This window comes from Haliotis rubra, unplaced genomic scaffold, assembly GCF_003918875.1.
Source record: "Haliotis rubra isolate DU_JTF1 unplaced genomic scaffold, ASM391887v1 Scf75, whole genome shotgun sequence".
NCBI classification, from domain to species: Eukaryota; Metazoa; Mollusca; class Gastropoda; order Lepetellida; family Haliotidae; genus Haliotis; species Haliotis rubra.
Window position 1 is genome coordinate 1,510,215 of NW_025767468.1, and position 26,972 is coordinate 1,537,186.

Sequence of the window (26,972 nt, forward strand, 5' to 3'; positions counted from 1 at the left end):
GAAACCTAAAATTGAGGTTCAAATCACAGTTTACCCTAATCATGATTCCTGGTTTGACAGCAGCATAACTGTGCTTGTTGGTAATGTCGTTAGAAATGGTAATTTGGTACAATGTGTAAAGCCTATTGCTGGTGTCCCCTGCCCTGATATTGCTGGAATATTACTAAAAGTGGCGTAGAAACATAGTTAGTCACTAGAAGTGTAAATGTCGCAGAGCTGAATCAATTAGGGCTTTCCACTGGCATTAAGCTGTACAATGCGCTGTTAACCCAAATTCCATATCTCATGCCATCAACAGACAATGACAGGTAAATGAGTGATAAAAGCAAGACTTATTCCACTGATTTTCTCAACTAAACTACTAACAGAACAAACTGATGAAACGTGCTGCATCAACTGTCATATTTAGAGACCCCAGAGGAAAACATGACATCACTTTCCAATAGCCAACTCTCTCCTTATTAGGGAGTTGGCTTTTACGTCGCTTTTAGCAATATTCCAGCAATATCAGGATAGGGGACACCAGAAATGGGCTTCACACTATGTTCACATGTGGGGAATCGAACCTGGGTCATCAGCATGACTAGCAAACACCTCAACCAATAGGCTACCCCATCACCCCCTCTCTCCTTAATAAAGCTCCAGAACTTCACAGTGTTGTAAGCATGACACATCAACAAGTCGGCCCACTGTCTGTAGCAACGTTTATTCCAGGTATATACAGTCATGTATTGTGAAGTCAGTCTTCATCAGCTCGAAATTCTTCTGCCTTACCAGAATTTAAATTCAAATGATAATCTGCTGCTAAACACTGACATTCTTGTTAACACACACACAATAATGTCTATATGAGTCTTTTAAATCTATACTTCATGGAACACGGCTTGTCTTTCCATCCAAAAGTACATTCCTAGACTTGAAGCCTCGCTCACAGAAATCACTAGGGGAGTTTTTCTCAGGAGGAGGTGGTTGGTCCTTTGAAAAAAAATGACATGAAATGAAGTTGACATACCATAGCATGATCATAAACAGCTCAAGGTGAGAGTGAAAGAGTTTAGGCAGTAGTCAGCAATGCGATGACCAAGAGAAACTGAATAGAAAAATCATATCACTGAGAAAGGTTCCAGGCCACTTTCAGTAATATCGTGGCAGGGTACACCTAAATGAGCTTCAAACATTGCACTCATGTCAGGAATGAAACACTATCACTTTTTAGTGCACCCATAACTTTGAGGACTGGTCTGTCCTATCATGCCACACCACACATGATTGTTGTTGTAGTTTAATGCTGCACTCAGCAATATTTCAGCTATATGGTGGCGGTCTGTAAATATTCACTACAGTGATCAAGGTCATGAGCACCAATCTACGCAACTGGGATATGATGACATGTGTCAACCAAGTCAGCGAACCTGACTACCCGATACCATCAGTTGCCTCATACATTAAGTTACAACAAGCATGGGTTGCTGAAGACCAATTCTAACCGGGATCTTCACGGGTCACACCACAAGTGATCAACACTATAGTTACACTGAATTACCAACTTACTACCAAGTCACCATCAAACACAAAAGAGGGTTTTGAGGTTGTGTCCATGCTTACTGCACTGAGATGTGTGCTTGTACTATTCTGGACTCAGTATTCTGACAGAGAAAACCAGACCTTGTCATGTCTGAGCATGAGGCAGGGTGACAACATGCACCAACAATTTTTGATATTATGTGGTTTCGGACTGAGCCACCAACCTTCCCCTCTCTGGTAAGATACTCCATGTACTAAATCACAACAGCGATGTTACCAAAATCAAAAGGGTTGCTGGGCATGATGACACAGACCATGGTTTTACAGGATGCAAGATTCCTGCATATTGGATGCAGAAATTTGGTGAAGTACCCCAAAACTAAAATCCTGTGAGTCCTTGTGGACGCAATATAATTTTTTCTGGGAAAGAACTTTCTGAGTTTGTAATGACATCCCATATTAATAGGTAAACATTTTATTTACAATCATTATTCTAATGACATTGAAAGTAACAGTAACACATATCATAACGTAATCATTATCAAATGGGAAGCATCCATTATCATTGATTTCATGGAAATTGATTGACTCCCAATTTTGGAAATGGACTCTAAAAAACATATGCCCTGAGTCCACAGGACTCCTAGTTTCGAAGAGCTATGTAAAACTCTGACAGACACAGATGACATAAGACACAGACACATTTACTTACACCAAAGACTGCTGGTTTGTTAGTGTAAATGTGGAAACCAGTCACTCTAGTCCAATCCTGAAAAAATAAGACAGATACAGAAGCTCAAAAATCATAAAGATGAAACAGAAATTGACATTAATTTTCAAGTCTTTTTGAACATGTTCCAGCAATATTACAGCAGGGGACACCAGAAATGGGCTTCACACTATGTTCACATATGGGGAATCGAACCTGGGTCATCAGCATGACCCATGTAGGGAACCTGGGCTCTTTTGAGTGTAGGAGTGAGTGATGAGTGAACACATTAACCACTATGCTATCCCACCGCCCCTTATGGGCATATGGCTTGCAGGCAGACAGCTATTTCTATCATTTGATTCTGGTACACCTAAAGGATGCAATCGTTGCACAGAAACCATGTGTCGCCCTCACTGCAGGATAGACTGTAAGCTACATTTGATGACAGATATGTAGAAATGGTATGTTGCAAACTGCGACGTAATTAACGAAATAAAATGAAGAGTAGCATCAGCAGCTCTGTGAACACTTGACCAAAGGTCAGAACAACTGATTCCAGAGATGGCTAACATGGTTGAAAGGATTTGGGTTCCAGGGATGGTATCCATGGTTACAGAGACTTTTGGTCTTACATTTGGATGGTACTTTAGTTGATAGTAAGAAACCAGTATGATGCTGTAGAAGATCAAGGTCCTTGGAACAACCAGTCTTGCCAATGTTGCAGGAAATTCACCCTGCAAACACAAACTATAATTATGACCCTTAGTGTACATTATGGGAGGGCCTGAATGCATAAGGATTCTGGTTGACAATGTCATGTTTTAAAAAAACGGACCTGGATTACAATGTTTAACATGTTTTGTAAAGAGGCAAAAATGTATGAGTGTGTCAGTGACTGTTTGTTGGGATAAAGACAGTTTTATATTGATATCTGCAGTTTTAACATGAATACCCTACTTTGACAGTGCATAATGACTCCAAGCAGGGTAAGAATGAATTACACCAAAAACTTCTGCCATATAATATTTATCGCAGCTTCGGTCAAATTATTTTATATCTAAATTAGGATGATTTTGAAGGGTTTAGGTACCTAATCCAATATGGTAGGTAGGTGTCCAGTGTAATGCATGTTTACCCAAAGCAGTCCTCGTTTCATCGCTATATCATGTTTTTGCTGAGCACAAAGCAGAGTAACAATGTCAACAACTAATATAACTGTTACCATGGTATAAATTAAGCTGGTAACGGGGTCATCTCCATAGTTCTAAACACACAAAAAACAAACATACCAGAACTTTCATTATATAGCATTTAAAATATTTATTCTAATCCAAGTAATTTTGGGAAAGAGTTCCTTCCGTTCCCCCAACTCTAAACCAAACTCTAAACCTAACCCTAAACCTAGCCCTAACTTAAATTTTGGACTTTTAATCATTTTGTGAGTTCTCTAGTAATTGTTGTGTTAAGTTTTGTTTATAATTCTAGAATATTTATACATATTATTTGGGATTGGGGAACGGGAGGAACTCTTACCAAATTTTGGATTACTTGTAATGACAGTCTATTACTATCAGGTAAACTTTGTCAAAAGCAGTGAGTGCCCAAACCCTGAGCATGATCAAATATGGAGGTCAAAATAAATACTATCAAAATATGTTCGTGCCACATGCAGAAATAAGAATAAAGTTCCTACCATTATTGGTTTTAAAGCACCAAATACCGCATTCCATGGTGCGTTATACATCCTCTTGAAAACATTCTTCGGTTTAATTTCCTCGATTATTCTTGGTTCACGGGGAGAAAGCTCTTGGTCTTTCACCCACTGACGCCGAAGCGCTCGATCAGATTCAGACATGCCATCTCCGCTCAATCTTTGGCGGTCGTATGGAAGAGGCTCGATGGAGAAAGGGGGGTACTGGCTGCCTTTGTAGAAATTATGCCTTTTCAGGCGTAAATCTTTTTGCCATGCCTTTTCAGGCACTGGGTCGACCGGTTTGTCCGCCATCTCGGCGATGGTGATGACCTTCAGGACAAGGGAGTTAATTTGTAATACAAGAAGTTATCTGCCCCTTGATCACAAAAGTAATGATTTTATGTGCGATTTATTAGGTTTGTTGATGGAAGTTGTTGACTGTGTATGCAACTAAATATAATGTGTATTCATGACAAATATCATCCGTGATGATTGAGTCAATTAAAATGAAAACCAGATTTTGTTCTAGGACTGTTTATAATAAAGAGAGCATATATTTCTCCAAACATTATATTTTGAAATACCACATTACTAAATTGTTTCTGACATATGACTAACATCCTTTAAACTTTCTAGAGAATTATTTTAGCATGGTTTGTTTTGGAATCGAGTTTACGAATAAATATGGTAGGCATAATACTGTATGATTTCAAGAAATTCTATTAATAATTAGGAATTTGAATTTAAAGTTCAAATTTTCAAAAATTCAAGAATAGACAAAGGGCAAGTATTACTACTGGTGATAACGCCTGTTGCTTTGTTTGTGTTTAACTTCTTTTAGAAGTTGTTTGTGTTGTTTAACACTCAGCTTTATTCCAAGGCAGAAAAGAGAGAACAGATATTGCTGGTCGACATGTTCTATACCATATGTAGCTTTGACAACTGTAGTGCATAGTTCAGACATTTTTCAAATTCTGTGGTAACTCATCGTAATGGCATCTTGATCTTGCTTGATTGTCTTTGATCTTTTTGTTCTTCCAAAGGGTATCAGAATGGCTATTTGTGCAATACAAGCTTGTTTTCTTGTACAATCAAGTGTGATGTATTTTCTTGCATTTTCCCAATTGTATGCACAATCTTATACCTATCTTTCCCTTTAGCAAAATAAACAACAAATACATACACTACCTTTCGATATTTTTAAATTGCTGTAGGGTTGACAAAAATATGTAAATCAATTTTTCTCTGCATCACATGCTTATATTTGTGGGTTACCAATCCAAACATCTCAGAGACAAGCATGGCCCTACCAAGAATTACCTCCCTTGTCAGCACATCCTGTACATGTCAGTTTCATCAACTTAAATGATTGAGTGAGTAAAAGATTGATTTTAGTTTTACACTGCTTTTACAAACTTCAGTGGATGCACAGCACACTTACATGGTGGATAATATAATATAATCCTGTTCAATAATTATCCTTGACTCAATTGTGACAACATTCACATATCCTTACTGAAATATATAATGCTCAAATGTACAACATTACTCAGCCATATTCTTTAAATATCATTCCAATTGAATTTATTGAATAGTAAAATAAAAACATGATCACAAATGATATCAAAATATTTTATTAAAAGCATTTCATTAAGGTGAATATCTTGAACACCATAATTTCAATAACAATCCTTCTTGTAAGTACTTCTAGTTTATCAAAGTTAAAATCATCCAAGATGATTACATGACAAGAAGACAGTCCTATATAGACAGAAGCATTATATACATTTATGTTACGAACATGTTCTTTGACCGCTCTGTAATATATCGAAACAAAATATTTTCCAATTGGAGAATAGAGTGCTGAAAGGCAGTTGTGTTACTGGCAACTGATTACAGTACATATGCAGTAACTTTAATCAGTGGATACATATATTCATAGTTGATTGAAAATGTTCTCAATCACTCCTCCAACCTTGATGAAAGTTTACTTTCTTGTTGCTTAACGCCGCACTCAGCAATATTCCAGCGATGTAGTGGCAGTCTGTAAATAATCGAGTCTGGACCAGACAATCAAGTGATTAACAGCACAAGCATTGATCTACACTATTGGGATACGATGATGTTTGTCAACCAAGTCAGTGAGCCTGATCACCCAATCCTGTTTGTCGCCTCGTACCAGCATGGGCTGCTGATGACCAATTCTAACTATAAAACTATAAAAAAACAACCAACATTTCTAGTCACATCATATTGTATATGCTACTTTTAGGCCATTTAACATTTTTATGGATATTTACATATCAACAGTTACTTTCAGAGTTGCAGGAATATCAGGGACTTATCACATTTGTGAGATGTCGTTCTGAAATGATAGGACCTCATGATGCAAAGGATGATATCATGTTTCCATGACAAATGAGCCTGTCGCTTGTCAGCATGTCAAAGTAAACTACTAAAGGTGTTCAGACCATATATTTATCAAATTTGATATCTAATGAATGTGGCATTCCTTTTGACATGTCTTTGTTTACAAGTTTATGACTGAGAAAAACAAATATAACAAGAAATGTATTAAGGAAGGATAACCATATATATGGATGAACAACCTCTTTATTACAGTGAGAGTAGTTGATGACCTGTTTTCAGCTCTCACTGTAATAATAATGAAACTGTTCATCCATATATTGTTACCCTTCCTTTCTGCTCCAATGTCTCTCAAAGAAGTTAAGAAAAGTATTCACACACAGTAGAAAGGCCAAAGGATTTCTGTGATCCAGTGCAACCTAGGGTGTTTCAACCAATCAAACTGAAGTAAATACTGGCACTGATTTTACAATAATCATGAATAAAGAAAGCACTTTGGGTTGTCTAGTATTTTGCACATGCATGTAGTGGTTCATCAACTGTCACTTGTGTGTTCTGGCAAGGGCTCGTTCCTGCAGATGATGGACATTCTCCTGTTTCGCGGGATCATCTGGCCCCGGAACATGGATTGGGATTCCGGGAGAACTTCATGAGTGTAGTTATATCTGGCCGCATCTCTGTGGAGAGATATGACCGTTATTTTTAAGTACATACAACGGTATTATTGATACAATACAGATATCTTTAAAACAAACACTTTGTACAACCCAGGAGGTTGCCATGTCCTACTTAGCTGACAGTGTGTCATATCTGCTAATACTCTGAGCTACTAGTTTGTACACTTCTACATGAGCAAGAGTTTTGATCTAAATGAGTTTAACTAACTTATATCAGCAATACTGAAGTGTTTTTCAGATTTTTTGTCAGAAGCTCAAAACTTGAATGAGTGAGTGAGTATGGTTTTATGCTGCTTTTAGAAATATTCCAGCAACATCACTGCAGGGGACATCAGAAATGGGCTTCACACTTCGAGACGCATCGATGCATGGCCCGCCGATACAGTGAATTGATACAAAGTTTTACATTGTCGTATATCCTGACAGGATACTTCAATTGGGCCACGATACATTGATGGTTAACTTTGAATATTGCTGAATCGTGATATCTGTTAAGAAAAAAAGACTTACTTTTGTTGGATGATTAAAATATATGCTTTCTTATTTTCTAAGTAAACATTTTTTCAGAAATTCTTGTGTCAAGAACTGAGTCGGACATAGTGCTCGCATTCGCATTCACAAAGTCTGTGTATAAACTTAATTATCTTGTTTTTGAATGAGCATTGAACAACGTTAGCGGAATTGGACAAAATACTTTAAAATGGTTTTGTTTTGATCTTAAGGTGTTCTATAGTTGGTGTTAGAATTGAAGATTTTACTATCGGGATACATATCGTATCGCCGCCCTTGTATCAGGCTTCATATCGTATCACAGCTTATGTGCACAATACTTTGGCAATATATCGTTGTGACTAAGTTTTATAATCGTGATGTATCGTAATGGAGGTTGTATGCCAATACCAGAACTACTTCACACATGGTACCAATGTGTGGAATCGAACCCGGGTCTTCAGTGTGATGAGCAGACACTTCAACCATCAGGCTACCCCACCGCCCAGGCTTGAATGAACAAATGCAACCTGTCAATCATCTGAATGTACAATTTAAAAAAGATCCTTATCCAACCACATCCTTTCTTTTCAGGAATGTTTTGTAGGTAGTTATATAATCTCCCAGGAAATAGCTAGCCCCCAAACTGAACGCTTTTAAAAGTAATTTCCATCACTGAGTGTATGAGTGAGTGAGTTTGGTTTTACGCCACTTTTAGCAATATTCCAGCAACATTCCAGCAATATCACGGCAGGGGGCACCAGAAATGGGCTTCACACATTGTACCCATGTGGGGAATCAAACCCGGGTCTTCAGCGTTATGAGCGAACGTTTTAACCACTAGGCTACCCCACCACCCCTCCATCACTGACATGAATAGTATATAGGTTTATCTGTTGTACATGGCTTACTTCATGATGTAGAGTGATCTCTGTCTGAGGAGGATGTTGGCAAATTTGTCCTTGTCCTGCTCATGTACCAGCTTCATCACAGCCGATGACAGCAGACTCAGGCCGGCAATTGTATTGCCACAAAACTGCAACGTACAATCTACTTTGTTAGTCTCAGTCTTAAAATATATTGATAATTAAGATCCAAACTGGAACTTACCTAGTTTTATGTTATTTTTTTTTTTATGCAAATATTTTATTTCAATATGTACATGTCACATCTTTTCAATCATAAAATCTTTCATACTTTGAATACCATTCTAGGCATTCATTTTCAAATCCAAATTCTTCCTCAAAATATATTGGTCCACAAATATACATATATGACAAAAATAGCACTTACAGGGTAATACTGCATTAAACAAAATATACCAAAGAAATTGCACTGTGAATAAATGTACAGTTAACAAAGAAACCATAAACCCTTCTTATGCATGAATTGGTGCCAACAGAAGATGAGATGGGGTCTTGACATCTTCTCTTCTCTTCTCTAATTAATTTATTTAATATCTAACAAGTGAGGGATCAATACTACAGTAGAACATGGATACAAACTTCTTGTTAGCAGAGTAGTCAGTTTGTAATATATGTTGCTCAATGAAAATGTACAACGAAACATAATAAATGCAACAGTGACTTCTTGTTGACATATGTTTTATGTTTAATGTTAATCTACTGATGAGAAGAGTTTAAGCACACAAGCACGAAACATACCATTTTGATACTGATTTTAAGGGTCAAGTTTGGGGGTCAGCTTATCTATGAGGTTGGCTTATCTACGGTAATATACGGTAAGATGAATATGGGAGTCACAGTAGTCTGAGGTACTGTTTCAGGAGTTAAGTTCCATAGTCAGTCCAGGATTTACTGTTTGTAGGTATTTAATGGCACTGAAGAAATGGTTAATGATGAAAGTGGTGTTATTTCATCTTACCCTGACAGCATCTATATGTGGTTTTATGTAGCCTTCTTTGGAGATGTCCAGGACATGAATGTATGCTAGTTGAGGGGTACCAGGTGGGAAGGATAAATCTTTCACTCGCTGTAGGATTGCCATGTTCCTCTCATTCCACTTACGCCGTTCAGTCTCACGGTAACCATGGATTGCCTGAAATGTAACAAGAAGTCAAATAAGCATGCCATGGAACACTCCTCAATTTGTTTCATCCATTATCCAATTAACTGCTCTTATGACTCCATATTTTGAAGCCAATAAATACCTGCAAAAAGTTGCCTTGGTCGATGACAAAGTTTGTGGAGCCCAATATTAACCCAGACACTCATTGGGGTACTGGCAACGGTCAACAGGATTGTATCCTCATAATGACCCAAAATATTCATATTTCCTTAGGGTCATAATCAACTACTCACATCATCCCAGTGATCCTGTTCATAACGAAGACGTTTCATATAGGGTTCTACTTCATCAAGTAGACATTTCTCCTCCTCTGCAGACAGGAAGTTTTCATGGATGATCATATCTCTGGCCAGGATGTCATCAGTTGCAGCATCGCTAGCATCCAGGTACCGATGGAAAGGTTTAGCTTCTTCTACTACAGTGGACCTGTTCCTGGTGCTGTAGTGCAATGTCTGTGAGCCACATGATACTAGGTGGCGTCTCGACTTACACCATGACCTCAGTACTGACTTGGTTAAAGCACATCTGACTGCAGGTGAAACAAAGGCTGACATTTCGACTTGGTCCAGTCAGACACTGGTTCTGAAATGAAGATATATATATGCAATCATATACATGCACAACAGGTTCCTGTCAGATCATATTTCACAATGATGCACTGATGTTTCTATGTGAGAAGGTCAGTGAAAATGTAGCCTTTTTTCTAGGTAATGCGATAAATGAGACCAACAGACACACTGTGTTTTTGCTACTTGACTCTCTGACTTAAGGATGAGGATATCTAATGAGAACTTGACCCACTGCCTAGACTACCTATTATTTTTTTATATTTATGATAAATACAGGAAACTGTTTTCATTTGACCTTCAGTTGTAGTTTATGCCCGATGAAATCAGTGGCGTTTTTGCTGAGGTGTCATTTATGCCTGCACCCAATTGTCTGGTTGGTTATTGATACACTAAACCCAGGTTATTAAACTTGAATTGCAAGCTACCTAAACAGTCCTGCTAATGATCAAAGTATTGCAGGATTGTTGGGATACAGCATTTGAGCTGCACATACCCTTGCTACTTCCATGTCATCTTTATGGATGAATATGTCTCCATTTTTCTTTTGTCACATTTGTTTTGGGGTATTTTATATATTTTGGCATCATATTAATTACATATCTACGGATGACATGTCTGCCGATTTGACTAAATGTACACTGTACATGGATCATACTACAGGCTGTAGCACCAGTTGAGCGCTGACCCCCGTCCGTAACATAAACTAAAACACGACTACCCATTAATCCGGGATCTTCAGCACATGTTGACCCAATTCAATTTTATAAACAAACCGAGCGCAAAAACCACCCTGTGTTGTGTATAACACCATTTCAACTTGTAAGAACCTTTCTTAATTCGTCTGCTGTCTAAACTTCTCGCACATGTCACAACCCGGAAGTAAACGACTTCTGAGTAACCCTTGAATAATATATTATTAGGAAAAGGTAGTGCTAATGGAGCAGACAGAACAAATAATTTACTATTTATTTCAACATCAATATGTAATTACCTATACTAGTCTTAATTTTAATTTTACATACAATGTCTCGTCATTTTGATAAATGAAAACAAATAGCTTTATATCATTATACTTACAATTATTACTCCCTTATATCCGGATTTTAATGTTACATTTCCGGTGCGCCATGAAGCACTGCGCAGTTACTCATGGCAACGGATGTCAACGATTGTTGATGCAGTTCTTCAACTGCAGTCGGTTGTTTTGGGATTTTAACAAGATAACCATAGCGGTAGGTGTTAGGTTTACGGAAATAACGCATAGAGAATAGCATTTGTTCTTACAGTGAATGCTGTCATCATTGAAACAGTCCATGTTTCTCATTTTGATATGTGTTTCGTTTGTAACATGAAAAATACATTGCAATAGGTATGCATAGCTACATAATTAGTTGTTGAACCCTGTTTAGACTTGAGACACTAGCAAGTAACTGTTTCCCGAATTTATGGTTTACATGCTGGAAAGCAGATGCATAATGACTGATATCTATTGACCAAGATCACTTATATACCTTTGCCTATTTAGGTGAAAGCCTAGATTGCAGAGTAAGGATACCTTTTCGCCAATTTGGTGGGGAGTATGTTAGATTCTTCCTTTCGTTTACTACATTATTTATGGTTATATTAAATTTTGTCAGCAGATGGGTTATGTTCTCACTTACAAAATGTTTTTACAACTTCTAATCTTCATCTTGTTGATGCAAATGCTTCAATAGATATAAATTACTCGGGCATGTGCAAGGATGAAGTACAGGTTGTGTTTTTGTTTTGTTATAGCTTTGAAAAAATCCATAAACATCCAAAATGTCGATAGCCATCGCCCAGGCCAGACACATCTTTGGCCTGAAGCCAGGTGTGACAGGAAACATATGCTACCATGATGAGCAGACTATTGTATATCCCTCTGGATCCAACTGTATCCTGTACAATACGGACCAAAAGGTACAGAAATTCATACCAGGAACAGACAAATCTGAGGGAATGACAGCCCTTGCTGTCAGCCCAAACAGAAGGTATGTTGCGATCGCAGAAAAGGGAGAGAAACCAACCATCACAATATATGATCTCCATTCCCTGAGGAAGAAAAAGGTACTGACATCACCAGATGTTCAGTCTGGGGAGTATGTCAGTTTGGCATTCTCTCCAGATTCCAAGTACCTGGTAGCACAAGGTGGTAAGCCTGACTGGACTCTGTTGTACTGGACATGGGAGAAGTCTAAAGTGATGGCCACAGCTAAAACATCCAATCCTCAAAATACAGCTGATGTGTACCAGGTTAGACTTTTACATTTACTTTTTTCATACACTGTGAATATAAGAGAATGTTTCCTTTCATTAAATCAATGCACATACATGTATTATGTTTAACATGGTATATATGTTTGTGCATAACTCTTTTGGAAATATAACTACCAATATACTGGTATTCTTCATGATTAAAAATGTTGCTGAATCCATTTGACATGATATTCATGTACAATACAATGTATGATTTTGTTGTTGATAAAACAATCATTGAATTCTTGTTTTGGTAAGAATGAGTTTTCTTTATATAAATGTTAATGTCTGGCTTGATTATGAAAGTAGTACTTCCTTAAGTTGGATCTGCTACAAGAACCACTGAAAGCACAGATTTGGAGCAGGTGTCATGTAATTTGTGTTATTAAAGAATTACATGTGCAGTATTATTACTCACCCGTTGAAGATATCACTGTTTAATAAATCTACAATGTTGGTACACATAATGTGTGATAAGATAAGATATAACTTTATTATCCCAGAGGAAATGTCATAACATTGCAGGATGCCGGACGTATGACGTGATAATGGTTTACAGTTATGACATCACAATGCTAATACCTATGTAGCAATGGTATTAGACCATGCTTGACTTGTGGAAAGCTGAGAGTCATCATGCAGTTTGCAGTTTCTATCAATTTATGTTGGAGAGTAATAAACAGAATACTGAACTAGCTTCCATTAAATACCATTTAGAAAACTTGTGAAAGCGTTAGTATCTTTTGATACCAAGTCATTAACTTGTTTACTAAAAATGGTATTACACGGAATGTCGTTTAGTATCCTCTATATTGATTAATTGATGCCAATCAAGTATAACACAAGAAGGCTTCATCATAAACCCATGCAATTTCATTGTTGATCAGGTGAGTTTCAACCCTCAAGACAACACACAGCTGTGCGTCATTGGCAATGGAATCTTCCGTCACTTCCGCTACAGTGAGGGCAACCTCAAGCCCTTCCCCTTCCAGAAGATGGAACCCCAGAACTTCCTGTGTCATGCCTGGGTATCGGAGGAGAGGGTGGTGGTTGGCACTGACACTGGCCGACTCCTGTTGTTTGAGGCTGGAGAACTGAAGAATGAGTTCAATGCTGGAGCTCTCAAGGAGGAAAAGTAAGGAGTTCAACCCAACATTATTCTGCCTGTTTCAGTATCACCTTAAATGTGGAAAGCCATGATGATGATCTTTATCATACTTACGAAAATAATACCATGCTATATGACTTACTCTTGATATTGCATTATTCCATGATTTGTTTGTTTGTTGTTTAACGCCTCACTCAGCAATATTCCAGCTCAAAATAATTGGTGGTGGTCTGTAAATAATTGTGTCTGGACCGGACAATCCAGTGATCAACAGCATGAGCATCAATCTATCATTTGGTATACGATGACATGTGTCAAACAAATCAGCAAGTCTGACCACCCCATACCATTAAGCCATCTCTTGCGATGAGCATGGGTTTCTGAAGACTGATTATAACCCAGATCTTCACGGTTCATTATTCCAAGATGGGAATAGGGTAAACTGTATGTCCCCTTATATTTGTCAGCTCTCTATTTATTGATCAGCACAATCTTCTGACAACATTACATATAAAAACTCACTGGTACATGATGTTACTGTTTTAATAATATTTGTGGTTGATGTTACATTTATGCTGTTTACTGAAATATTTTGAACACCTGAGGCGTGTTCAGAACCGCGAGTGCCCGCGAACGCTTGATCCTGAACGCATGTGCCCGTTCGAGCACACGGGAACCATCCTCACAGCTGCCTCGCCAAGCGAACCAAGATGGCGACCATGTTTAATGTCATTCGTCACCACTCGCCCCTTTCCGTAACCTCCAACAAGACAAGAAGCTATTCGGCTTGTCCCGGAATAACACGAGTTGGTCACGAATGGTTTAATGTTACCATGCGCTCCGCGTCCGTTCAGGGCCTAGCTTTTCGAAGCTCTCTTACCGTTAAGATAGTCGTAAGTCTATGTTAATGTATGGCACTTACAACTATCTTAGCGCTAAGAGAGCTTCGAAAATATAGGCCCAGGGCTGACGCGAGCGCTCACAGGAGGCAATAGTGCAGGTGCTCACGGTTCTGAACACGCCTCTGATGTGTGACATGTTGTTGTTGAATAAATGTGTTCTTTATTTCAACCAATGACATCATTGACTGGTTACAGGAAAGATAGTCTAGATGATGGCAGCCAGCCAAGTGGCCCACCCCAGATCTCTGCCATCGTGGCCTACTCCAAGGGTTATGCGTGTGCTTGTGGACCTGGCCTTGTTCATCTTTTTGAGAAGACTGATGACAAGGATTTCTTCAAGAAGGCCAGGGACATCAAGGTATCAAAGTTCTTTTCATCTAAATTTCCTATCTCTACATTTATTTCAGACAGTTTTGTTGTAGAGTGAATATTTCCAACGGTAATTTCAAAGACTAATTCATCTCAGCACATGAGAGTATTAATGACTGCTTGGTGAATAAATGTAATGTTTATATATATATAATGTTTAGTGTGTCTTTTTGTTGTCATTGTTATCATGGTCATTTTTCAGATCCCAGCTGACCCTAACAGCTCCGACCCCACAAAGTCCCAGCAACAGATCATCAGATGTCTGACCGTTAGTCCATCTGAGGAGACACTTGTGGCCAGCACAGATCTCAGCCAGCTGTACTACCTCACCCTCTCGAGTGCTGATCTCGGCAAGGTAACTTACTTGTCATACACACCTTTAGCTTTGAGTACCCTTTCTAAAATACTGTATACAGATTCCTTTACATTGAGTGGGAATTAAGTAATTATTTTTGGTGTTTAACACTGCAATATTCCAGCTCTATGGCGGTGGTCTGTAAATAATCGAGTCTGGACCAGACAGTCTAATGATCAACAGCATGAGCATCACTCTACCATTTGGTATATGATTTCATGTACAAAATCAATGACCCCGCTACCCCTTCCCATAATTTTTATGCATAATTTTTTAATATTGTTGTGTACAAAATTGCTGATCCCCCTACCTCCCAGAACAGAAATCCCTAGTACTTTAGTTTGTGCCATCAGATTATGATGAAACCAATTGTTGACACACTGTTTTTGTACCAGGGAGACCAGGCGACATTTGAGGTGCTGGCCCAGAGCTTCCACTACAGCCAGATCATGGGCCTGGATGTGTGTATAAGGAAACCCCTTATTGCCACCTCGTCCCTTGACAGATCCGTCCGAATCTGGAACTATGAGACATGGTCAGTAGTACCTGATTGTTATATGAGCATCTGATAAAGTCGTCTTCATCTGTGCACCATTACTGTGTTGCATATGAAGAGAGAAAGATATTTGGCTGAATGTAGATTTGAAGTACTGTTTATATTCTGTACTATTTTATTTTGACAGGCTTTGAAAATGTACAAAATGTTGTTTTCATGGTCAGAAAATGAAAACTGTAATGAGGCTGAAGAATTCTTGATTTTCTTTTAAATAATGCTCAAGATAGATGGTAAACAAGGAAGATGATGATTATTTGACTAAATTCTGAATCATCAGTTTGGTCCTCTTGTTTACAGTAACCTGGAGCTGTACAAGGAGTTTGCGGAGGAGGCGTTCAGCATTGCGCTACACCCGTCTGGCCTATACATCCTGGTTGGCTTCAGTGACAAGCTTCGTCTCATGAACCTTCTCATCGAACATCAGGACGTTCAAGGAGTTCACTGTCAGAGGATGCAGAGAGGTGGGTGTCATGAGATACTAGACTGATTTCTTTTGTTGTGATGGTTAAATTTCAGGATATTTTTCATGGTTTGCTTAGTTTATTGTTTAACGCAGCGCTCGGCAGTATTCCAGCTATATGGCGGTGGTCTGTAAATAATCGAGTCTGGACCAGACAATCCAGTGATCAACATCATGAGCATCGATGGATGCAAATTGGGGTACAATGACATGTGTCAACCAAGACTGCAAGCCTGACCACCCTATCCCGTTGGTCACCTTTTACGACAAGCATGGGTTGCTGAAGACCAATTCTAACCCTTTCTACCACTTAGACCCATACATGAGAATGCCACATCACTGTAGCAACTTGCGGCAAAGTTGTGGAAAAACTGCGGTAGATGTGGAAATAGTGCGGAAAAAATGTGGTTTAGTGAATCCGCATCAAGCCGCATCTCTCTTTGCGGAACATATGCGGCTTTTTTAATTTAGTTTTTTTCTGCGGCTTTCAACTCTGAATTTGACATCATCTGGAAACCCTTCTCATTTTTTCTAAGCCCAAATTACCGCAGTGCAGCAATACTGACTTAGAATATTTTTCACTATAACTTTTTTTTTAACTAAATTCTTTTTGCATGCGGTAATGTCTGCGGAAAAACTGCGGATTACAGCATGTGTTGCAGAATTCTCACATAGGGGCATTAAGGCACTTAGTGGACCTGACATTGACAAACTCAGATGAGTTGACTGGGTTTTAGTCTTGACCTTGCTACTCATGTCCTGGTTTGTTAGACTGTACCTTTTAATTTGAAAATAAAAATTCAGAATAGGGGCAGTGGAAAAAATTCTTTGTCATTTCATATCTTATTTCCAGGGCCTGTTTCACAGTGTGATCAAATTGCTATGGCTGTCCTAAATCTAAGTTTAAGTACAGGAATTACCATCATCTTAGTGCTACAGTGCCAGGAAATAAAGACAAACTTGTACTGTATATCTTGGTTACAAATCAGCATCGACCGCCTTCGTGGTGTAGTGGTTAGAGCGTCCGCCCAGAGAGCGGAAGGTCGTGAGTTCGATCCCCGGCCGGGTCATACCAAAAGACATTAAAATATGATATTTGTTGGTCCCTGCCTCATGGCGCTCGGCATTAATGGGTACAACAAGGACTGGTCGGCTCGGAGTCAGTATAATGTGTCTGAGTGGGGAATTGCGGCATGGCATCTCAGTGAGCTAGCACTATAAAACCAGCTTAAGTCTGGGCTAGTACAAGCAGCCACACATACACATTCATACACTTTGTGGTATGAGTGAAATATTCTCAAGTACGACATTAAACCCCATTTCACCTCACCTCACCTCACCTAACCTCATCTCACTCATCAGCATCCATTCATAAAATTCCTTCAGTATCCTTCAGGATAATTGAGGCTTCAAATTTCTTTCTATAAAAGCTCATATTGACAAAAACATCAGACTGTCTCTATAGATCATAAAACACTCTATTTCTCTCTCTTGTAAACTTCAACAGAACTCTTTTTTTCATCTTCATTTATCATGGGTGAAACTACTTTTTCTTCAGTGTGCATTCAGCAATGGCGGCCACTTGTTTGCTGCTGTCCATGGCAACGTCATTCAGATTTACTCCACCACAACGTTCGAGAACGTTTCCAACCTGAAGGGTCACAACGGCAAAGTGCGATCCATTGTCTGGAGTTTCGATGATGCCAAGATCGTCTCCTGCGGCATGGACGGTGCTGTATATGAATGGGATCCTTACAGCGGCAAGCGTCTGGCAGAAAGTGTCCTCAAGTCATGCAGTTACACTGGCGTAGCTGTCAACAATGATGGCAAAACAACATTCGCTGTAGGATCTGACAAAAGCCTCAAAGAGATAGCCGATTCTTCTGTGAGTATATTTTCTTCAGAGACATTCTCACATTGAACATATTCAATCAGTGTATGAAATTACTCAAACCTGCATGTAACTGTTATCAAGAGCTCTATCCCTGAGCAAAGTTTAGTATTAAAAAACGAAATGTTAGAATGATATGAATTATTGTAAAAGTTGATAACAGGTTAAGACAGGGGTGCTCCCTGGCTGCTATCCTTTCCTGCGTTAAAATATTTGCTTCCGAAACAGACAAACCCACATGGTTTTCGTATAAAAAATTTAAATGTTAAATTATATTTATATGATTTAAAACAAATTTGCTTGGATTGATATTTTACCTGAGCCTTGTCTTCCTTTAAAGGTAGCCATTCATCACTCATGTCAAGTACTGCTTAATCCCAAAATGTTGCTAACAGCATTTCTTCCAACAAGTCCTCAAGCAATTTCCTCAATGGTCTTGTATGATGTATGTTATTTTCAGCTTTGTTTGTCATGTTTCTGTACAATTTCAAAATGAGGTATTTTTGATTAGATTCTTCGTGAAGTCCCATCTGGTGAAATGACCATGACAAACGTTGCCCTGTCCCACTCCGGCCGGATGCTGTTCACCGGTACTCAGCGGGGAACGTTGTGGTCGATGAAGTTCCCACTCACCATTCCAGGGGAGTGGCAGGAGCATCAAGGTCACAGTGCCGCTATCACCAAGGTAGGCACACCTTAGTTTGGTTGATTGGCTGGTTGTTTAACACTGCACTCAGCAATATTCCAGCTATGTGGTGGCGATCTGCAAATAATAAAGTCTGGACCAGACAATCCAGTGAAAAGCAGTCTGTTCTGAAAGGGTAAAAGATCTGAAGCTAATGTCTCTTTACATTTGGTTTGGTATGATGTCCTTTTGACTATATATCGGAAACCACAGAATATTGTAAAATATATAATATTTTGCAATCATTTTTAATGTCCATTCCTATAAGTACACTACATCAAAATGTTTCTTACTTGCCCAATTCTTTTAAATCAGTTCAGTACATTTTTGTGTTACTATATTGATTATTGCCATCTGTGCGAACTTCACATAAAGAAACTGTATTAAGATTCAGGCTCCAGACAGTTGTTAAGCTTGTAAACTACACTTGGGTAATGGTTTTGTGAATGTTGGACGTTTTTCTTGCTTTGTTGTCTTCATACAGTGGACATCACATTCTGGGATATTTTGGGCTCCATGCTGACAAGAAGGCATGCTCTGAAAACTGAGCAGTATGCATTGTGGGTGTGGTTGTTCACAATCTTTGATGCTTTTTCAGATGAAGATCACATTTGATGACCAGTTCCTGATCACAGTATCAGAGGATGCCACCATCATCCTATGGAAGATCCAGGACAAAGAAGGGCGGGGCCTCAAGAGGGACAAAGAAGTGGGCTGGGCCGAAGAGATTCTCATCACAAAGAGTGACCTTGAGGAGAAGGTGAAGCTTTGTCAAAATCATTGCAACACCTGTGTTTTTCCCCATTGTTAATATATCATCGGAGGCATGGCTTGGAATTAATTATGAAAAATGCCATATAGCATGATGATAAGGAAAAACATATGGAAGAACTTGGTAGGAGACCGTTCATAATTTATGGCTAGGGGCTGATGATTGATTTTAATGGAGAAGCATGTACAATGTGAATGACCCCAACCCCCAACCCCCTTAAAATGTATGTACAAGGGCAATGACCTCCCTCCTCTTCCCATACTTTATAAGCATAATCTTTCAACATTTTTATGTACAAAATTGCTGACAAAACACACCCCCCAGTCCATGTGTACAATATTGATGACCCCCTACCTCCCCAGAACAAAATGGTGACCCCCTTAAAATCATCATCAGCCACCCCCACCCCTAGCCATAAATTATGAACAGCCCCTAAAGAAGAAGCAATTTTTCTGAAATGCCACAATATGGTATCAATAAACATGATACCCTTTTTTCACACAAGAAATGATACTTATCTTACCAACATCAACATCAACAACAGGGTAGAATGTTTGGCTCGTGTGTATGTTTAAGATTTGTATCATACCTGTGTTTTAATATTTGTATCATACTTGTGACTACATGTACACAATGGCAGTTTCAGCTTTGTTATAGAGCATTGTTGTTATTGTTTCCAGAACTCCAACATGAGTGAGCTGAAGACACGTGTGGAGGAGCTGAAGATGGAGAACGAGTATCAGCTCCGCCTGAAGGACATGAACTACAATGAGAAGATGAAGGAACTGACAGAGAAATTCATCCAGGAGATGGAGTCGCTCAAAACCAAGAACCAGGTCAGTGAGTCAGGGCCATCTCCTCCAGCACTGCTGATGATGAATGAATCTACTTCTCAGACTTCTTATGAATATACTGCAGCAACTCATTCCAGCCGTTTCCTCAGTTATGCAACCTGGAACATTCAGAACAGGAGGAATAATGGAATTGGAACTGACCTTGAATTTTTTGTCCTCAGGACCAGCAGCTTACCTTTCCTAAAGTAATTGTTACAAAAAATCAGTTAAAGAATATAGTGTAACCTAACCTTCAGGACTTAATTAGAATGTTTATTTATAACTTATGAATTGTTTAGTAATATTGATCAGAGACTGTTGTTATACATGACATTTTGCTGTGCAGGTTTTGAAAACAGACAAGGATAAAGAGGAGGCCAAGCATGAGGAGGAGATGTCCGAGCTGATGGAGAAACATGCAAAGGAGTTGCAGGATCTCGGTGAGTGTAGGATTTCATCAGTTTCATATCACTGGCCTAATAGTTTCAGTGTTGTTTCCTGGTTGATCTCAGTCATTTTCAAAACATCCAAGCAAAACCTGTTTTGAAGCCTCTTTCTTACTCAGTCCCTCTCTGTTGCTGCAGAGTCTGCCAACAACCAGAAGCTGATGCTAGAGTATGAGAAGTTCCAGGAACAGCAGGCCAAGATGATGAAGATGCAGGAGGACTACGAGCGGCAGCTGCAGGAGATGGAAGAGAGCAAGGAGCATGCTCTGGAGGAGCTGACTGAGTACTATGAGACTAAGCTACAGGAGGCCACCAACAAGCTGGAACAGGTCAGTCACAGAGCAGACGGAGAAGAATGTTTAGGGATGTGAGACACTGTTTTGCCTTTTGATAATGCTATTAATGTGCTGATTATGAGGTGTTGTCAATAAACAATATTCATGATTATTATTTTCAGAAATAAATAAAAAATACACTGATGTTTTACTTTGAAATTATCCTCTTTTGATTGAATAGGCAAACGATGAGTCTCGCCAGCTGAGTCGCGAGTATGAGGAGACCAAGCGTCAGATTGAGGAGGATGCTGACAGAGAAATCCTGGACATGAAGAACAAGTATGAGAGGAAGCTCCGGGATGAGAAGGAGGCTAACATGAAGCTCAAGGGAGAGTCAGGCATCATGAAGAAGAAGGTGAGGAACCATTTTCTTCTGGATTCAAATTTGTATGGATGCATATTATCAAATTAGGAGACATCATCAGAATTTGAAATTTATGAAATGGATGGAGATGACACATTATGGTTGGAATGATTCTAATCACAGCTTGGTGCCATGTCTTCCATGTAGCCCCAGCCTGTAAATACAGAGCTGTTAGTGTTCATCTGTAAGTGAAAGTGGTCCAACGAATGAATAAATGTGTTTGCTGCTATCTGTTTAGTTCACCAGTCTGCAGAAGGAGATCGACGACCACAAGGAGGAGATCAAGAAGTTCCAGGCAGAGACCAACAAACTGAACAACATCATCCGCAACTTGGAGAAGGACATCCAGGGCCTGAAGAAGGAGATCCAGGAGAGAGACGACACCATTCAGGATAAGGTCAGTCCCAGTGTCTTCAGTGTCTGTGGCTCTTCTTGAAAATGGAACACTGTGGTCAGTAATGTCTGCTCGGTCAAATTCAATGACAGAAATTAATGTAAGAGAAAAGAATTTAAAACTGACTTTAATCTGTTTCCTGCATGTGTGTTGTAGGAAAAGCGTATATATGATCTGAAGAAGAAGAACCAAGAGTTGGAGAAGTTCAAGTTTGTTCTGGACTACAAGATCAAGGAGCTGAAGAAGCAGATTGAGCCCCGAGAAAATGACATCAAGAACATGAAGGAACAGATCCAGGAGGTGGGTTCTGAAGAAAATGTCATCTCTTGGTAGTTCTTAATCTGAACTTGATACAGCAACGTAGTATGTTAATCATCCTTGGGTATTGTGCGTCTTGTTATTGGGATAACATGTTCAATATTCTTCTTCCAGATGGAGAGTGAGCTGGAGAGGTTCCACAAGCAGAACACACAACTGGAGCTGAATATCACCGAGCTGAGACAGAAGCTGAAGGCCACAGACAAAGAGATGCACCAGGAGAGACAGAAGGTACGGAGAATGTGGTGGTGTCTTAAGAGTGGGGTGAGGGTTGGAAGGATTTGTGGTGCCTTGAGGGGTGGGGTGAGGGTTGGAAGGATTTGTGGTGCCTTGAGGGGTGGGGTGAGGGTCGGAAGGGTTTGTGATGCCTTGAGGGGTGGGGTGAGGGTCGGAAGGATTCTGCGGTGGGGTGAGGGTCAGAAGGATTTGTGGTGCCTTGAGGGGTGGGGTGAGGGTCGGAAGGATTTGTGATGCCTTGGGGGTGAGGGGAAGGTAGGGGGGTGGGGGCACCTTGGGGATGACTTTGGCAAGTGTATGGGTAGGTAGAGCATGCCTTGCCTTGAGGCTGTGGGAAGGAGTATATGTGGTGCATTGAGTGATGGGGCAAGAAATAGGACGTAGGATCTTGGGTGTTAAGGTGATATCAAGCTGATGAGCTGGGAGGATGATCTAAAGTTTGGTATCGGGTAAAACAAACACACACTACTTTTATTAAAAGGCTTGATAGCTAAAAAGAGACACATTTGAGATGTAGATATTTTCCAATCTACTTATCCAAAACTTGTAAATAAGATGTCATGGTTTCGGTATTCAAAGTAGCACAATAAAGGGCAGCCATGTCTTTAGTTGAGATGTATATTTGAAGCAAGCTCGTTTGTCGTCCTAGGTGCGTGATGTTGAGGCCATCGTCCGCCGCTTCAAGACCGACCTCCACAACTGTGTGGGCTACATCCAGGACCCCAAGATGCTGAAGGAGAGCATCAAGGCCCTGTACCAGAAACACGTCCAGGAGGACATTGTGAGTACTTGTACTACATACCATCTGCCACAGAGGTTAGAACTGGGATCCACTGAAATTTACTCGACTGCAGTCGATTGGGAATTGTTTTGCAGAGCCATTGCAAAATGTAGTTAGATACATGCATAAAACAATCATAGCATGCATAAGTTGGAGTTAACAGAAGCTTTATATTTGTTCAGACATATGTAAATCAAATGGAATGCATGCATCTTCAGAAAGAAATGGAAACATTAGTGACATGTACAGTAACCATAGAGTCATAGGGAATATCTTTAAACAATGGGCCCGGGTATTCCTGTGAGTACCAGGACCTAGATTTCCAAAGCTCTCTTAGCGGTAAGATAGTCGTAAGTTAATGTTAAGATATGGCACTTATGACTATCTTAGCGCTAAGAGAGCTCAGAAATCTAGGCCCTGGTTCCTACTCGATACCCATCCAACACAAGTACCTGAGTTACCAATGCCATGCCAATAACTATGTACTTTGAGGACTAATACAAAACACTCTGGAGCACTCTGGGGGACAGTAACGACAGGCCTGTGTGTGCATACACTTGAATCATGCTTCATGTCAGTGTCTTTTTAAAGATACAGGCAGGGCATTAATAATGATGAGAGCTATTTATCATAAACTGACGTACAAAAGAAAGTACACAACTGGTGTTTTGGGATTATTTGAAAAGTGTTGTGATTTTGACTGGCAACGTCGCAATTGGGCACGATATCTGGTGTTTTGGCAACATATTAGGAATGTCTGTGACTTAAAAACTCTTTTCAAAACATTTACGTCGCTTTTTGGAAAGTAATCCAAAAGGTGTGTACTTTCTTTTGTACGTCAATTTAGTTGTGCCATTATGACAAAGCAGTCTCTGATTGCATCATCTGTGTAATGAAGGAACAATGTTTGAGATGGTGTCGTGCCAGTGGTCAATGTAAGTCCCCATGTAATGTTGTTTGTCCGTCCTGTGTAGACGGAGTCAGCCAGTGTGGATGCGGACATCCAGAAGGAGTACAGCAGACAGAGAGAGCACCTGGAGAGATCCGTTGCCTCACTCCGCAAGAAGCTGGAGAAGGATTCCGAGATCCACAAAGCTGACAATGTCAGGATCATGCAGGTACGTACAAATAGAAATGCCAAGCTTATATGCTGATTGGTTTAGTTTGATTGGAATTCTTCAAAGGGGCAACAGGTTGCAGAGTCAACAAAGGGGCACAAAGGGGCACATGTGTTGCAGAGTCAACAAAGGGGCACAGGTTGCAGAGTCAGGTTGCAGAGTCAATAAAGAGTCAACAAAGGGGGCACAGGTTGCAGAGTCAACAAAGGGGCACAGGTTGCAGAGTCAACAAAGGGGCACAGGTTGTGTAGCATGCTCGTTTTGCAGAGTCAACAAAGGGGGCACAGGTTATTTCCAAAGGCAACACAATTCATTGGTTGTGTAGCATGCTCGTTTTACACTATTTCCCTTTTCCAAATTGAAACCATGAGTATGCCCGTTAAATATTAAAATCTGCCAAGTTGCTATGTTGAATGTACTTGCCTATTTAGGTTGAGGGATCAAATTCCAGATTGGCTTCTAGTATAATCCATGGTTTGTCAATACCAAACTTGTGCTTGTGACTTCGTCCCAGTGACAAATATGTCTGTCCTGCATCACCTGGGGCTTTCTCCCCTCAGTACGGGACACATATAACTGAAAAACTGTTCAAAGGTGTATAAAACCCAATACACTTAACAGTATGACTCCACTAGCTAGCTAAAGTTCCATGCTATTGGCTGCTGAATCACACAAAGATTTTTCCTCATCCCTTTAAGTAATCACTGTCTGGATTTCAGGCAGAGTAGGTTCCCATGTAGTACCCTACGAGTCTAGCGAGAACTGACTAAACAAAACAAGGACTCAGTTGATTGGTTATTGTCTAACGCTGCACTCAGCAATATTCCAGCTATATGGCGGCGGTCTGTAAATAAACGAGTCTGGACCAAATGATCCAGTAATCAACAGCATGAGCATCAATCTACGCCATTGGGATATGATGACATGTGTCAACCAAGCCGAACCTGACCATCCAATCCTGTTGGTCGCCTCTTTGAACAAGCACGGGTTGCTGAAGACCAATTCGAACCCGGATCTTCGTAGGTCACAAGGATTCAGTATAGTGTGTGATCTGCATTTGTCACATTAGTTGTTGCTCATGGTGAAATTTCCCCAATACTACCCCTTGAAACAACAATCAGTTCATTTCACCAGTCTACACCTTCAACAAGTTCAGTGGATCCTTACATCTGTCATTTCTTTTCAGGAAAATGTGTCCCTCATCAAAGAAATCAACGACCTGAGGCGAGAGCTGAAGATAGCTCGCACAAGCATCCACGACCTTGAGGCAGCTCTTGGCCTTCACAGCAAAAACAACAAGAAGGCAGATACTGCAACCCTTGCCCAGATCACTGCCAAAAAACCCAAGTGCACTCATGGTGACAGATCTGGAAGAAAAGCTGAAGATTATTGAAATGCAGAGATTTGAGATCAAGCGGTTAAGAAATGAAATGAGTGAAATTGAAATGGGATCACGGCCGCCATCAGGCACCAAATTACAACCAATAATGGGGGCTGTGTGATAAAATATTGAAAAGGCTGTGATATTTTAAATGTAACATACCATAACAGTTGTAAATATGTGTAGCAACCGAATATCTTTATCATATTTTCCAATGAAAGTATTAATTGTGTTGTGACAAATATAATGTGAATTTCACATCCTTACAGAAAGAAATATATACATACAATGAAGTCAGTTGAATATTTTGGACAGGTTTTAATTATGTTTTATTCTGTTTTGTTCCTTTTGATTTATTCCATATAACAAAGTCCCTGTTTGCATTGATAAACTGATACAAATCCAACATCTGCAACTTTCTTATTGAAAAAATATTTCTCTGCTATTTTATTGGAGTCTGTCAGTATTTTTACATGAAGGTATAAACAATGGCTGTGATATAGTATTTATATTTGTGCTTCAATGGTGTCAGTATCCCGTTTCATGCCATGAAATGTATGTATTAAACATATTGAAGTATTTTTGGGGTCACAAGCTGGTGTTTTTACATATTAGCAGTTTCTGCAAATACTTCTGAAACTTTTGTTTTATGAAAAGTATTGAAATAGGAATTTACATATGTGAAGTTTTCCGTCCATGTACATTCACTTTGGAAGAAGTGTTACTGAGAACTGAGAAGTTATACACATTTTATTATACACATCAGCATTGTGAAATAAAGCATTGAATAGTGATGTAGTCGTTATATTCTTGTTAAGGCCAGACCAATTCTATTTCTTGTTTTATGGATCCGCCTGTCATATTTTTTAAAAAAAACAAAAAAAAATAATTTATTTTCCCCCGCTCAAAGAATAAAATCCTAATGTTTTCATTGGCCAAAAATGTAAACATACAAGAAATTATGTTGTTCGATTGTTTTTTGCCCCATATTCACTTCATAAATTGCCAAAAGTAACATACTTTGAGTATTTAGAAGGAATATTACTTTGACCAGTGATGTTGTTTTAATTTTATTTTTTCCCTCCTGCCTTTAGGTTTTCTGAGGACAAAAATCTGTGAAACAAGTAATAAACTTGGTCTGGCCTAACATAAAACATATATAGTTTTTTCAAACAACACGATTCTCATTCCATGCAAGGCCCTTTGAGTTGCTACAGATGGAATCTGTTAATATGAAGTTGCATTTGGGTGTGTTCTTTGTTTAATGCAGA

At 39.4% G+C, this 26,972-nt stretch overlaps 3 protein-coding genes across 7 annotated transcripts; 1 reads left to right on the forward strand and 2 right to left on the reverse strand.

Moving 5' to 3' along the window:
* Positions 1–690: 690 nt before the first annotated feature.
* On the reverse strand, positions 691–4,284 carry LOC124260067. The gene is made up of 4 exons (XM_046694316.1): positions 3,930–4,284; positions 2,869–2,970; positions 2,237–2,293; positions 691–975 (listed from the first exon to the last, which is right to left on the reverse strand). Exons 1-4 carry the CDS (start codon positions 4,239–4,241, stop codon positions 871–873), a joined length of 576 nt encoding a protein of 191 aa, XP_046550272.1. The 5' UTR covers positions 4,242–4,284; the 3' UTR covers positions 691–870.
* Positions 4,285–6,045: 1,761 nt separating this feature from the next.
* LOC124260066 (alpha-ketoglutarate-dependent dioxygenase alkB homolog 7, mitochondrial-like) lies at positions 6,046–11,009 on the reverse strand. Of its 5 annotated transcripts, none has more exons than XM_046694312.1 (5): positions 10,947–11,009; positions 9,784–10,132; positions 9,347–9,520; positions 8,374–8,498; positions 6,046–6,973 (listed from the first exon to the last, which is right to left on the reverse strand). In XM_046694312.1, exons 2-5 carry the CDS (start codon positions 10,102–10,104, stop codon positions 6,832–6,834), a joined length of 762 nt encoding a protein of 253 aa, XP_046550268.1. In that variant the 5' UTR covers positions 10,105–10,132; positions 10,947–11,009; the 3' UTR covers positions 6,046–6,831. The 5 variants fall into 5 exon arrangements, with proteins under 5 accessions (XP_046550268.1, XP_046550267.1, XP_046550266.1 ...); XM_046694311.1 differs by having other exon boundaries at positions 10,838–10,996; XM_046694310.1 differs by having other exon boundaries at positions 10,613–10,996.
* Positions 11,010–11,265: 256 nt separating this feature from the next.
* LOC124260104 (cilia- and flagella-associated protein 57-like) lies at positions 11,266–26,495 on the forward strand. The gene is given in 22 exon segments (XM_046694351.1): positions 11,266–11,351; positions 11,896–12,393; positions 13,284–13,531; positions 14,602–14,764; positions 14,978–15,130; positions 15,526–15,665; positions 15,984–16,103; positions 16,105–16,147; positions 17,705–18,031; positions 18,549–18,722; positions 19,321–19,482; positions 20,175–20,330; positions 20,674–20,767; positions 20,912–21,102; positions 21,290–21,463; positions 21,711–21,869; positions 22,023–22,166; positions 22,299–22,415; positions 23,071–23,202; positions 24,177–24,320; positions 25,507–25,656; positions 25,658–26,495. Coding segments are annotated over 21 exon segments (3,627 nt in total). The 5' UTR covers positions 11,266–11,351; positions 11,896–11,922; the 3' UTR covers positions 25,823–26,495.
* Positions 26,496–26,972: the final 477 nt, after the last annotated feature.

Excerpts from the sequence above, each read along its gene's own strand:
- LOC124260066 (XM_046694312.1), bottom strand. The coding sequence starts at position 10,104 with ATGTCAGCCTTTGTTTCACCTGCAGTCAGATGTGCTTTAACCAAGTCA. Across the intron at positions 9,521-9,783 it reads AACAGGATCACTGGGATGAT|GCAATCCATGGTTACCGTGA; the intron begins GTGAGTAGTTGA and ends GTTACATTTCAG. Across the intron at positions 6,974-8,373 it reads AGATCACTCTACATCATGAA|AGATGCGGCCAGATATAACT; the intron begins GTAAGCCATGTA and ends ATCTCTCCACAG.
- LOC124260067 (XM_046694316.1), bottom strand. The coding sequence starts at position 4,241 with ATGGCGGACAAACCGGTCGACCCAGTGCCTGAAAAGGCATGGCAAAAA. Across the intron at positions 2,971-3,929 it reads GTGCTTTAAAACCAATAATG|GGTGAATTTCCTGCAACATT; the intron begins GTAGGAACTTTA and ends TTGTGTTTGCAG. Across the intron at positions 2,294-2,868 it reads AACTAAAGTACCATCCAAAT|GATTGGACTAGAGTGACTGG; the intron begins GTAAGACCAAAA and ends TTATTTTTTCAG.